Here is a 12,162-nt window from a genome sequence, read left to right as displayed (position 1 = left end):
GCTCCCCACATTCTGAACGCCTTGGACGCCTTTGCTGACTACTAGCTCCTGACCCTGCAGCACACGCATAGCAGCACCGAATACTTGGCCCGCTCCTGCAAGCCGCCGTCGAAGGCTGTTCAGGGCTGAAAACAATGGGAAGAGGTATAAAGATCCCCAGCATTCCCACCAACGCTAGCTTACGAGTGCTATCTAAACTGCTGTGTCGTGATATCCGAGTCGGACTCTTGTTTGTTCTCACAGTTTCAAGCTCGATCGAACATCGTCATCCTACCTCGGTCTTCCAGTACTTCCTTCGTCGAAAACATCATCCACATAAGCACGTCTCTGCTATCCTACACCTCCTCCAAGCAACACAATAGCAATCATGCCGGGTGAATACTCCAAGTCCTGGCTGCAATGGGAAGAGGCCTCCGGTGGCCGCGCCATCCTCCATGGCAGTCCAGCAGAAATCAAGGGCATGTATGATGCTCTTGTTCAAGCCCTGCTGCCTTTGCTGCCAGCTCCCTCCGAGAATGTTGCAGTCCAAGAGGGAGATGTCGACGGTATCAAATACAGAGTCTACACACCAAAGAGCTCTAAGGGGGGCCTGCCAATTGGTGTCAAGTAAGTGATCAGCGAGGTGAACCTCTGAGCGCCTGGCGCGGAGGTAATCTGCGATGGGAAAGTGACTGACGCTGTGTAGTACCCATGGAGGAGGATTCATGACCGGCGATTTGAACTCGGATGCTTTGCTTTGCATGGTAAGCTAGCCATGAAGTAGGACATCGTGCCTATGCTGATCAGAGCCTGCTCTAGGCCATTTCCGAATACACGAACACTGCCATCGTCGATGTCGATTACCGTCTCACTCCCGACTTCAAATGGCCAGTGCAGCTGGAAGACTCCTTGAAGGTCTACAAATGGGTAAGTCCTGCCACATCCCCTCTTACTGGAGCATAACAGATCACTGACACGACGAAATCCAGGCTCACGACAACGCCTCTTCCTTTGGTGGAGACAATAGCAAGATGTTTACCATGGGCGGCTCCGCCGGTGGCGCCCTTGCCCTTCAGATCGCCAACCAGATCGTAAAGGACTCGAAATATAAGTCGTCGCTCAAGGGAGTTGCTGCTCAAGTCCCTTGCACCACGCACTGGGACAACGTTCCAGAGAAGTACAAGTCGAAGTACAACTCTTACACCGAGAACGCCAAGGGCACACCCATCATTGACAAGGAGAGCATGGAGACATTTTATACGTAAGTCTACATCATTCCCCTCCCTATAACTCAACAAGGAAGAACATGCTGCTGACTTTTCACCAGTCATGTCAACGCCGACCCCAAAGACCCCGATACCTTCACCATTCTGGCTACCGACAACCACGCCAACTACCCGCCGGTGTACTTCACTGCATGTGAATTCGACCCTCTTCGCGATGATGCGTACATCATGAAAGATGCATTGGATGCTGCGGGAGTCAAGACAAAGTTGGACTATTATGAGGGTATGCCACATTACTTTTGGATTTTCCCACCTGTGCCAGAGAGCCAGACTTATATGCAGAATCTCGTGGCGGGTGTGGAGTGGTTGAAGGGACAGATGTGAACGGCCAGGAAGGGATCTGCTAAAGTCGGCGCTTCGATGTGGTTGTGCTGACATCGCTTCTTGATGTGGGGTTTAGCTCGTTCAGCTCCGTTCAGATTTCAGGGCAAATGCAACTTGCGACTCCATCCCCCTTCCCTTCCCAACCTTGGGCCGCGAGTGCCCATTTACCATATGTGCCTCAAAGTGCAAGTGGGCGCAGCCACCTGCGAGGCTCTAAGCTAGGCCTGATCGGGAACAGACAGTTCCAGCCACCATTCGATGTGGCACATTGGAAGTGGCGATGAACGCAAAGGAAACCTCTTGACACCTACATAGCACGAATATCACGACAGCCCCTTCTGTTGTGCCTGTCCTCCTACTACACCATTGGCTTGAGCTAATCTCCGACCCAGGCGGTTTAGGGCTACACACGAGCTCTCGCCGCCTTGACTAACTCCTTGCGAAGCGGAGAACGAAACAAGCTGTCTGCACCATGGATTCTTATCATCTTGAGCTTGAGCTCGAGGTACCAGTGCCCGCTAAGAGATTGCCAGGCCCAGGACTTCGAGGATTCGAGACAGCACCATGTGGAACTTGTGCCAACTTGGACCGAGAGCACATCAAGTTCCTCGATGGCCTCCACCCCGGCCTCAGTGTGGTGCGACATCAAAAACACAACACAGTAACTATCCGGTCGACCATGCAAGAGCTCGCTGAGGATGCGAAGAGCGACTGTCCTTCGTGTGAGCTCCTGCTGGCCTCTTGTTTGCAGCTCGGCAAAGGCCAATTTGACGTGGAGTCAGAAGTCGACATCGAACTCACATTTAAAGAGGGCATTGCCCTGGTAATGACGGTATATATCTCGGACACCAACCCACTTACTTTAGAGCTGTTCACCACTACAGGTCTGCTGTGATCCCCAGTATAATATCGTGTTCGTGCTTGAAGCTGATGTTTCACATGACAGATAGCTCTTGCCCTTGGGCGATGATAGGTAGCACCCTTGAACACCCAGTCAATGATGGTTTCCCATACACAGGAGGCACTGCTTGTGTCGTCCCCATCGATGCGACTTCAAATGGCTGTATGGACACGATTAGATCTTGGCTCCAACGATGCGACAATACACATCCCTTTTGCCGGATTGATAAAAGTGTCCCCACGGAAGGGAATGTGGAGCCATCTTATCCTCGCCTTTTGATCCGCCTCGGCAATACTGCAGAAGATCTCTGTATCCAGCAGAGCGACCCGGGTCACAAGAGATACGGCGCATTGAGCTATTGCTGGGGCCGCTCTGAGAGCCTCAAGCTGCTACGTGAGAATTACAATCGCCTGAACAAGCGCCTCCCATGGTCAGATCTCGCGAAGACGCACCAGGATGCCATTCATGTCTCGCGTGAGTTAGGCTTGGAGTATCTGTGGATCGACGCGCTGTGCATCATACAGGACGAGCCCGAACAGCAAGCAGCGGAGATCACGAACATGGCCACGATCTATGCTAACGCTTATGTGACAATCGCAGCCTCGAGCAGCGCCGGCGGAGAATCCGGCTTTCTACGAGCACGTGAGCCCACGCTCACTGTGGCAGTCACGTTGAAGGACGGAAATCGCTTCGACGTCTTTGCGCGAGAAGTCGTGTCCCACGCAACTTTCGACTACGGATGGGATGCTATGACGCCTGAGATTGCACAGGGTTACCAGGAATGGCTGAACGCCGAGACCACGACTAGATTTCCACTATTCGGGCGGGGATGGGCCTGGCAGGAACGCTTACTGAGCCCCCGAATCTTGCACTTTACGGACACGGAGGTGATTTGGGAGTGTCTTGACTCGATCAGCTGTGAGTGTGGTACACTGGAGACCTTCGTAGGGAACCGTGTCCTCGCACAGCGGCGATACGTACTAGATGTGCCACGAGACATTGACATGCAGCCTGAGCAGCTGGCACGCGGCCGAGCACTAGCTGAAAGATACGACATGCTGAAACTCCCCACGGTGGACCCCGAGAGCTCTTTTCCCGGTTTCTTCAACAATGGACTCAAAGCTATGCATATGAACGACTACTCCTTCATGTTCGCCTGCATGGGTCGGCCACCCGATGAATACTTCGAGCAACGAGATTCTGACCATTATGATCGCTGGAGAGATGTCATTAGTCAATTCTCGAGAAGGAAATTGACCTTCGAACAAGACGTCTTCGCAGCCGTGTCCGGTCTGGCTTCCATGTGGCATGACAAGAGGCAAAGTGAAGGACGCTACCTCGCTGGGCTGTGGGAAGCCGATCTGTTGAGGGGCCTCCTCTGGGTGTGCGCCGATAACTCTAAAGGCATGGAAGTTTTGCGTCCGACACGCTATCTCGCGCCCAGTTGGAGCTGGGCAAGCGTTCGCCGACCTGTGGACTGGCTTCCGTCAGTGCGCGAGAGGAAAGCATACCATGCGTCCATCCTCGATGTTGTTTGTGTGACCACGACAGGTGACACCTTTGGCAAGGTCTCCAATGGAAGTTTTATCGACGTTGCCGGCCATGCCTTGAAAGCTACCATCACGAGCTGCAGAGACAAATCCGCCACTGCGTTTGTGTTCATCGATGACCAAAACCATGCCTTCGCAACTGATTGTCATCCAGAGGTCCGGGCGCTAATTGGCGAAGAGGTCCTCTGTCTACTTTGGGCTACAGACAACGTCGATGTCAGAACAGGCCAGGGTTTGGATCGGTGTCTGGTTCTGAAGGCTTGTGATACGACTTCGAACACTTTCACGCGCATAGGCATCACGTCAAGTCTTCCTAGAGGGTCCCACCTGTTTACGTCGACTGAAAAGGTCAATATCAGGATCGTCTAATCTGCGTATTCTGGTACACTCTTTTCATAAGCGCAGTAACAATGCCGTCACCAGTTCTACAAGAACGGACGTACAAGGCCTCATTGAAACCAACCGTGACCGATACCACCAAAACGCCAGACACATTCCGCGTAAAATCATAACACCAGATCAATCGCCCACATCTGTTCAGCCAACAACACTGCCCCTCCCCTGCGCAGGCAAATAAGCGTACGACGAGGCATTCGTCCACACTGAATCCTTCCTCTTCCTCTCCTCTACATCCGCAATACATACTTCGTTATGTTGTCTCCAAGGCGGCATAGCGCCGTTGAGCTTTGGAGCCATTGTCGTGGTTTTAGGATGAGAAGCGTGGTCCGCAGATGCGCAAGAAGTTGAGGATGTGGACGAAGCTGAGGTGAAGTCCGTGCACATTGCAATCACCAATTCCATCAACTTCAAGGAGTCCACGTAGCCTCTGCGGAGGTGCATATCAGTGTACAAGCGGGAGAGAAGCGTGTCGAACAACGTCGACACTGCAGGAGGAGGCGGAGGACGGCCGAAAACATCTTTTTGCTGCTGCCCATTGGCAACATTGGGGTTGGCGGCGGCAGCGTGAGCTGACTCTGGTGTTTTGGCCACAGAATTATCTGGCGACGCAGAAGACGCATGCGAAGAATCAACCTGATCATCGTTGTCTTCGGCGATCTCGCCCTCTTCGGATAGGGTCGACGATGAAACGGAATATGTCCTTCGCGAAAAGAGTGTCGACGTGCTGCTGTCGCTCAGTGTATGTGAGTGTGACAGAGAGGGCGTCGTTGGGGATCCCGCTGTAGAAGATGGAGAAGAGGAGTACGCGGAAGGGGTGTAGTAGCCGCAATGAGACTCTGCCCAGTCGTGAGTGGCTGTCATTGCAGAAGTGTAGCCCATTGGGACAGCAGTCGTGGCGGCTGAGGAGGCGGGGGAAGCGTAGCTTTCCTCCTGCTCTTGCTGCTGCTCTTGTTGCAGTCTGTGCGCTTCTTCACTCATCGATGCGGCTTTCTCCCAGATGTCCACAACAATGTCGTAAACTTCTCTCGGCACCAACACGTTGGCAAAGTTTGATGGTATTTTTGTATTATCGCTCCCCGCAGGTAGACTTCCGATCACTGCTCCGACACTTTCGTGCACGCCATTCAGGATCAGTAATTCTTCCCAATGGTTCTTGACGTCGAGGTCTCTTGCTCGGTCGCGACGATGGAGTTCTTGCACAATCAGATTTGCATCGTAGATTGTGTTCTCTGGTGGGATGGCATCAAGATCGATGATGTGAACCATAATCTCCGTACAGCCCTTCTTCTGGAGGTATCGAGCCCATCGTAGAGCTCGGGTCCAAGATCTCCAGATGCTCACAAATGGTCCTGCGAGGCGAGATTTCCAGAGAAGATGGTGATGTGCCAATGAGAGGGTAGGTGGCGTACGGGCAGTTTCCTCATCGTACAGACGAGGGTATAAGCCATTCGTGTATTTGGTTCCTGTCCCGCAGGCTGAGTGGTCGACACGAAATCCGATCCGGCCTCCAGTGCCGGATGGTTTGCTGCTGAGAAAACCTGGGCCCGCAGGTTGCGATGGCAGATTGTAGATGCAGGACGGGGGTATCGGGGAGTCATTCACGGCCTGTTGCGTATAAGCTGAAAAAGCTGAGTAGGCCATAGTTCAAGTGAAGGCAATGTTGGAGGTGTGGAGCGGTCCGGCCGGTGTCTGTGTGGATGTGCATGGGCGTGACAGAGGCCGATGCATGATATACTATATGAATGATTGAGTTCTTTGCGAGACAGTGCCATCAGACGCTGGGCGGGAACTCGGCTGGTCGATTGTGTGAGATGTCTGTCGATGATCTCGATAGGACAAGGGAATGTGGTTGTATTCCGCCACCCTTCTACGCTCCTGTTTAGGATCTCAGCTTGAGCAAGTGTGATCGGTGCACAAAGCGCAGTCTGCGTGAGATGATCGATGAGCTCTGGAACTCTACGGGTGTCTAGGGCCACTGTGACAGTTCGTCAGCTTTGCATGACCTGTGTGCCATTATTGTCAGACTTTGGTGGGTTTCACGTTTGACTTCAAGGAAGGACCCCTCCGTGGTTTCGTGATTGCACATCGGTGACGCAAGTCCGGTTCTCTGCGGTGATGAAAGGACATTACCCTTGAGACACATTGATCGAGCATCGCACACAGACAGAGCTTCGGACTGAAAGCTAGAATGTCATGAGTATTGCCGCGCTGAAACTCTCTTTGAGAATTGCAGCGTAGCTTTGCCGTGCTCGTCACTGCCGTACTCACGCACAGCCGTCAGTGTTCCGCGCACTGCCATCGAGCCTCGAACAGCGTTCGGAAGTCTTACGATATGCGCAAAAGTCATCATTTTCGAATTATTGAGATGCCAGTGTGTCCCTCAATTCATGAGCTGTAGCTATTAAGCATTCATTTTGCCGCTAGAGCATTATCGCCAAATCCCTCGCTCTGAGCCTAGTGTCAAAGTCCAAAGAAGTACTGATGGCCTTCATATCGAGAGGCAGAAAGAATGAAGCGCTCGGACTTCTCATCGGCTTAGCAAAGGTCTCGGGTTTCGCGTGCTGTACTTCCAGGGCAGGTAGGACGCTTACCTTGCGCCTAGTCCGTTGGGGAATCTTCGAAGGCCTGTCCTTTCGAGCGGTTTCAGACGTAAGTCTAGGGTCGCCATCCGTGATACGAGGTGCAGGCCCACGGGGCGGCTGGTCGCTTCGGGAGTGTATGGATCTACTCTCCGTGACAACCGGTATACAGCTCGCCGGAGCATTGTGGGGTAAGAGTGATGGCGGGATGGACTCCTCAAGCGGCCAGTTGGGCTTGCCGTGCCAAACGTCCCAGGCTGGCTGATCATAATGCTTGCATCCAATTTCGCCCGAATAGCCGTCGAGGTCAAGTGGCCAATTGTTGCTCCAACTAGTGGCCTCTTGATGATGTCCGTGCGCAAGCACATGTTCGCCAGTGTCTTCTACAACCATCACCTCAATGGAAGACCGGTTGGTCCCGGCATTGTTGTCGACCAGGCTTCGATGTGCAGGATGCGTCTTCCACGGATCATGATATTTCTCCCCAGCAACTGCTGCATCGGGGCTGCAGTCAATAACACTTGAGTCGCGCGAGAGCTGTTCGTGACCTGCAGATACAGACTCAGACTTGGCCGTCCGGTTGCCATGGAAACATCCATTCATGGTTGCCTTGTTAGCATGCTGTCTTTCATGCGAGATTGTAGCATCCAACGTTGTTAAGACTTCCGCCAGAGCCTGGTCCTGAGTCTCTGGCTTCTCGACGTGTTGAACATGAGTTTTGCGAACGCCCAAGCCAGAATGTTCATCTGAGCCAGACTGCGACGGCAGAGGGATTTCTTCAACGTGCGTTTCGAGCTCTACATCTCCCTCCAACTCCGCGAATTGACTCGCCTGCGGAGGTTCTGGAGATGGGTAGCAAGTCAAATGGCTTAGTTCTGCCGCCACGTCGAGTAAAGGATCAGATCCTAGTGGGAACTCCGGTAACGGCTTGAATGCTGTAATATGAGGTGAACACGCACTTTCGACCGGTGTGCCGTGATCCGAATGCTTTAGACTAGAGCAGCTCGCTGGGCTGGAGCTTCTCAGAACTTCGAGTGGGACATCTTCAGGCTCCCATTGTCGAGTGACAACAATGGAGAATTTGCGTTCGGCCTGAACTCGTCTCAGGTACACTTCCTGAGGTATAAGTCCACCTCGCTGAGCCGGCGGCGGAGCATCGGTGAGCTCAAGACGAGCGAGCAGTCCTCGCTCCGCAAAATATCCCTCATTCCACTCCCGGATGATCGATGCCAGACTTGCCGGTGCCGTAGAAATGAGCCCCTCTTTCACCTTGTCCTCTAATATTTGCTGGCTCTTGTTGCGCGCGACGAGGTAGTTGTCGGGTGTAGCGACCGCAGCCGCTGTGCTGACAGCCCACACCTTCGCACGCTCTGCCGGAGACAATTTCATGCTGTCTACAATCTGGCTTGTGAACTTCTCCCACATGATGCGATGGATTCTCAAGTCAAAGAGGCCAGGATGATAGGGAAACCCGGAGGTCAGCAGCGCGCCTTTGGTATGCACGCGCAGCGAGCGCGTCGTGGACGGATGAGCACCAATCGAGGAGCCGTTTGTGCTCAAGCTGCTCCTATTTGAATACAGTCCTGGCCCTCCCGTCCCATCAAAGCAGAGCGGGCTTTGGCTATCATTCCTGCTGCCGTGCAAGAGGGAGCTGCAGCGCGGAGAAGCATATCGAAAGCTCTTTCGGTACGAATGTCGCGGGTTATGGTCTTTCTGCAGCTTTCGCGGACTGGAAGCTGCGCCGGTTACGGTGACAGGTTGTAGCATCTTGTCTCTGGAGTCAGTATGGAGTGGTTAGCTCTTCCAAAGGAAGATGGAGCAAGAGGTGTGCATGAAGGCATAACTTGAAGCATTTGTCGCAGGCATTCTGGATCGCGCTGTTGTGTATCGAACATCGCAGTACCAAGCCAGACAGCTCGATGGGCATCGTATCCATCGAAAGCATCGCGCCGATGTGAGTGTACTGTCGCTGGGGATGAAACGCCACTGGAGGGTGGTGTGTGTTTCGCGTCAAAGCATCACGATCTGCTTGGCGGTGACGTTTTGGGCCCAAGGGTGTGGAACGCGTCGCGCCTGAGATTTGACTGCACTTCCTTCCTCCTCTCCCTGCTTGTCTTCACCTGCTTGGACTAAGCGATATCGGCAAGGCGGTGCCAGTGGTCACTTTCTGCCAGATGGAGGCTGACCTCTTCGTCTTCTGCACAACGATCTTGCGCCATCTTGAACAAGGTTCTCACCCTTGTCGAAGTGTATATGCCCCTTTCCTACGCTCACGTCTTCTCTCTCCTTCTCGTTCATGCACTTGACGTCTGGTCATCTCGACCTTGGTCCCACAGACATTGTGACAAGCTCGGAGAGATATGCGGTGCTTCAGCAGACGAAACGTGCGCGGCAGAGGCTGGGGCAAGAAAGGCTACCGCCAGGACGGCGAGCTATTTTTCCAGCTCAAGCGATCGTACGCTGCTTACTCCAGACAGCAAACCATCAACAAGTATAACTCAATCACCGATCTACTTCGTCAAATGGAACGTGAGTGATTTTGACCAACAATATGTCGACCGGAAATTTACCTTGACCTAGAGACTGTGCGCGGTGAAGATCCTGGTTGGCTGCCAGAAGACCTTCACTACGAGTTCCACTTCAGGCGGCAGCCCATCGAGCCGTCGGACGACATGGTGAGAACATTACTAGATGGAGGCGAAACTGTGTATGCCAAGGTGAGTTGTGCTGGGAGAGGGGATGCGGAGCGTTTTAACATTGTAGGTTTTCGATGCGGACGGATACGAATATGACTGGGATGGCCGCTCGCAGTGGCATGGCAAGCCAAAGAACAACCCAACGCCTCGAATGTTGGTGCGTGACGACGATGGTCACCTATATTGGATACAAGCAAGGCAGTAGCTGCGCGAGAGACATTGCCGCCCAAGTTCTGCTGCTGTAGCTCTGGGTTTCTCGTCTGCTCCTCCAGGCCAAAAAGTTCTTGCACTTCCTCTGAGTACTTCTTCTGGAGTTCTACGCTATCATTGATTTGATGGCATGCGCTGGGGAACCTTCATCGATGCAAGCCGACTTACCCGATTGGGCAGTTCACCGACTGACCGCTCGACGGACCGCCTGCAACTAATGTGAGGCGTCGAAACCTTCAAGGTATGATGAGCTCTCATGAGTCATTGCCCAGGACCAGTCCCACACTGCGTCCTTTGTGAATACTACCACCACCGTGCAGAGAGTGCCCGTCGATTTGCCAAGAATTCCAATGGCCACCGGAAATATCGCCATAGTCCGCCCTGGTCCACAGTTGAAAGGCAGAGACACCATAACATCCATCTTTTCAGCAGCTCAAATCGGGACATCACGATATCTTCCGAACTTGGTCAAGACTATCAACGAGGCGTTCAGGCAGGCACACGCCTCGAAGCCTGAGCTTGGTATGAAGACTCAAGGAGAGAGACTTGCCTCGACAGAAGAGTTTCTTGCCAATTTGAGCAGCGACCCAGAGTCTTTCATTCTCATCATCAGCTATCCCGATAGCGATAACGTCATTGCCACCGCGAGCTATCGGAGGTATCATGGTCCGTTGAAAAACAGGCCTGTGGATCGTAACACTCCCTGGTTCCGCACTCTTGATGTCTCTCCCGACACCGAAGAATACGAGTTAAAGCTCATGGCTTCAGCGCTGGATTTCCAAGGCTATGGTCTGGCAGCATATATGATGAAAACCGGCGAAAATGAAATCGTTCATAGGTTTCATCAGAAGCATATGGTTGCTCAAGGGAATGGAACAACTGTGCCTGCCAGGTTGAAACTGGTTATCTGCACTCCGCTGGAGTTGACTGCACAATTTTATTCCCGGCGTGGATTTATAATGGACTATCAAGTCTGGAGAGGCGAAGGCTACAACTTTCACATTGCATTCATGCACAGAATCATCGAACATAATTCAACTTAGCTTCTCGGCTTTCTAACTACCCCTCTGGTCTGATCTCGGCGCCCCCGTATCGTTACTGAAGATACTGCTCCAATCGGAATTCATGACAACCGCTGCTAGCACAGCATGCCGCAACTGAATATGGACTTCTAACATGTCTTCTGAGACCTTATTGTTTTATGATCAACGATCTCTAATTTGTGTACGCACAATTGACTATGTCGGAAGAACTCTTCACAGCATGGGCGAAGGTGATATCTCCTTAACACTTTCGCACTCCTTCTCGCGACTACCAATCAAATGAGTGTCGGAGACGACCACTCCTTGCTTTCAAGGCATTTTCGGCGCGTCGGTCCATTGATGGACCTGTTGAGACTCTTGGAACGCACTGTGAATGCAACAATGGCTCAGTCCGTGGCTCAAGCAGTTCTCGTTCAAGCAAACGGGAGAACCTGCTCTCGGTAAGGCATTCATGACTACCCGGGAAAACCAGGGCCCCTGGTCGTCGGTCACTTTCTCGGATGCCAACCACGTCGATACATCTTCACCTGTAGCCCGACCTGCAGCGCCTTGAAAAGCTTGTTGCCCAAAGAAACCCAGGTGATACCAGCCAAGCAAGATGCCAGTACATAGGGCTGTTGAGTGAGTATCTGCTCAATGATATTTTTGTCAATAATAACGAGACGAGACACCAGTATCGTGCCGATTTACTTCTGGTGAACTTGTAGGCTTCGACGCCCATCGGTGACCTGGTTGTTGCTCCCTGCACTACCATTCACTTCTAGCGAAACGGTGGTGGCAACACGACAAACAAGTGAGTTGCGTGGCCTCGCAGGAGCAAAACCCTTCAGAACCCGATTGAGGCCACTTGCACGAATTGGGTGCCACCTCCGCCAAGCACTGCATCTGCCGAAAGGCGCTCGGATGAGAGACCACCGTTTGCCGAGGGTCTCATTTCGTCTACACCAGACATGAGATCAACTCCCCGTCTGCAGCACCTTGAAGAAAGTCCCGTGGGGTCTACCGACATACCCTAAGTCGATGAGACTAGGCCGCAAACGTCGGCGCAAGTGGTGCTAGCATGGGTTCACTCCACATACGCGGAGGAATCCCCACAAAAGCCACGACGTCCTTCCGACTAGGTGGCTAGCGTATGCAACTTTTCATGCTGTCATAGGCATCGCTTCGTGGAAGATGGTATCTCCACCGGGAGTAA

The 12,162-nt window shown here is 52.8% G+C and overlaps 6 protein-coding genes across 6 annotated transcripts; 4 read left to right on the top strand and 2 right to left on the bottom strand.

The window, feature by feature from the left end:
* Positions 1-367: 367 nt before the first annotated feature.
* On the top strand, positions 368-1,589 carry EST1 (Telomerase-binding protein; the record flags this gene model as incomplete). The annotated part of the gene is made up of 5 exons (XM_023598253.2): positions 368-606; positions 686-743; positions 799-906; positions 969-1,240; positions 1,307-1,589. 5 exons carry the CDS (start codon positions 368-370, stop codon positions 1,587-1,589), a joined length of 960 nt encoding a protein of 319 aa, XP_023456045.1.
* A 472-nt stretch (positions 1,590-2,061) lies between these two features.
* On the top strand, positions 2,062-4,409 carry RHO25_002696 (uncharacterized protein; the record flags this gene model as incomplete). The annotated part of the gene is made up of 2 exons (XM_023598252.2): positions 2,062-2,473; positions 2,536-4,409. 2 exons carry the CDS (start codon positions 2,062-2,064, stop codon positions 4,407-4,409), a joined length of 2,286 nt encoding a protein of 761 aa, XP_023456042.2.
* Positions 4,410-4,577: 168 nt separating this feature from the next.
* RHO25_002695 (uncharacterized protein) lies at positions 4,578-6,080 on the bottom strand (the record flags this gene model as incomplete). The annotated part of the gene is made up of 1 exon (XM_023598251.1): positions 4,578-6,080. The coding sequence occupies one exon, from the start codon at positions 6,078-6,080 to the stop codon at positions 4,578-4,580; it is 1,503 nt and encodes a 500-aa protein (XP_023455465.1).
* Positions 6,081-6,859: 779 nt separating this feature from the next.
* Positions 6,860-8,443, bottom strand: RHO25_002694 (uncharacterized protein; the record flags this gene model as incomplete). The annotated part of the gene is made up of 1 exon (XM_023598250.2): positions 6,860-8,443. One exon carries the CDS (start codon positions 8,441-8,443, stop codon positions 6,860-6,862), a length of 1,584 nt encoding a protein of 527 aa, XP_023456040.2.
* Positions 8,444-9,378: 935 nt separating this feature from the next.
* Positions 9,379-9,919, top strand: RHO25_002693 (uncharacterized protein; the record flags this gene model as incomplete). The annotated part of the gene is made up of 3 exons (XM_065602293.1): positions 9,379-9,547; positions 9,599-9,735; positions 9,782-9,919. The coding sequence occupies 3 exons, from the start codon at positions 9,379-9,381 to the stop codon at positions 9,917-9,919; spliced, it is 444 nt and encodes a 147-aa protein (XP_065458365.1).
* A 355-nt stretch (positions 9,920-10,274) lies between these two features.
* RHO25_002692 (uncharacterized protein) lies at positions 10,275-10,967 on the top strand (the record flags this gene model as incomplete). The annotated part of the gene is made up of 1 exon (XM_065602292.1): positions 10,275-10,967. One exon carries the CDS (start codon positions 10,275-10,277, stop codon positions 10,965-10,967), a length of 693 nt encoding a protein of 230 aa, XP_065458364.1.
* Between the last annotated feature and the right edge of the window lie 1,195 nt (positions 10,968-12,162).

Source organism: Cercospora beticola, chromosome 2, assembly GCF_033473495.1.
Source record: "Cercospora beticola chromosome 2, complete sequence".
Taxonomy (NCBI): domain Eukaryota; kingdom Fungi; phylum Ascomycota; class Dothideomycetes; order Mycosphaerellales; family Mycosphaerellaceae; genus Cercospora; species Cercospora beticola.
This window is presented reverse-complemented; position numbering and strand designations above follow the sequence as displayed.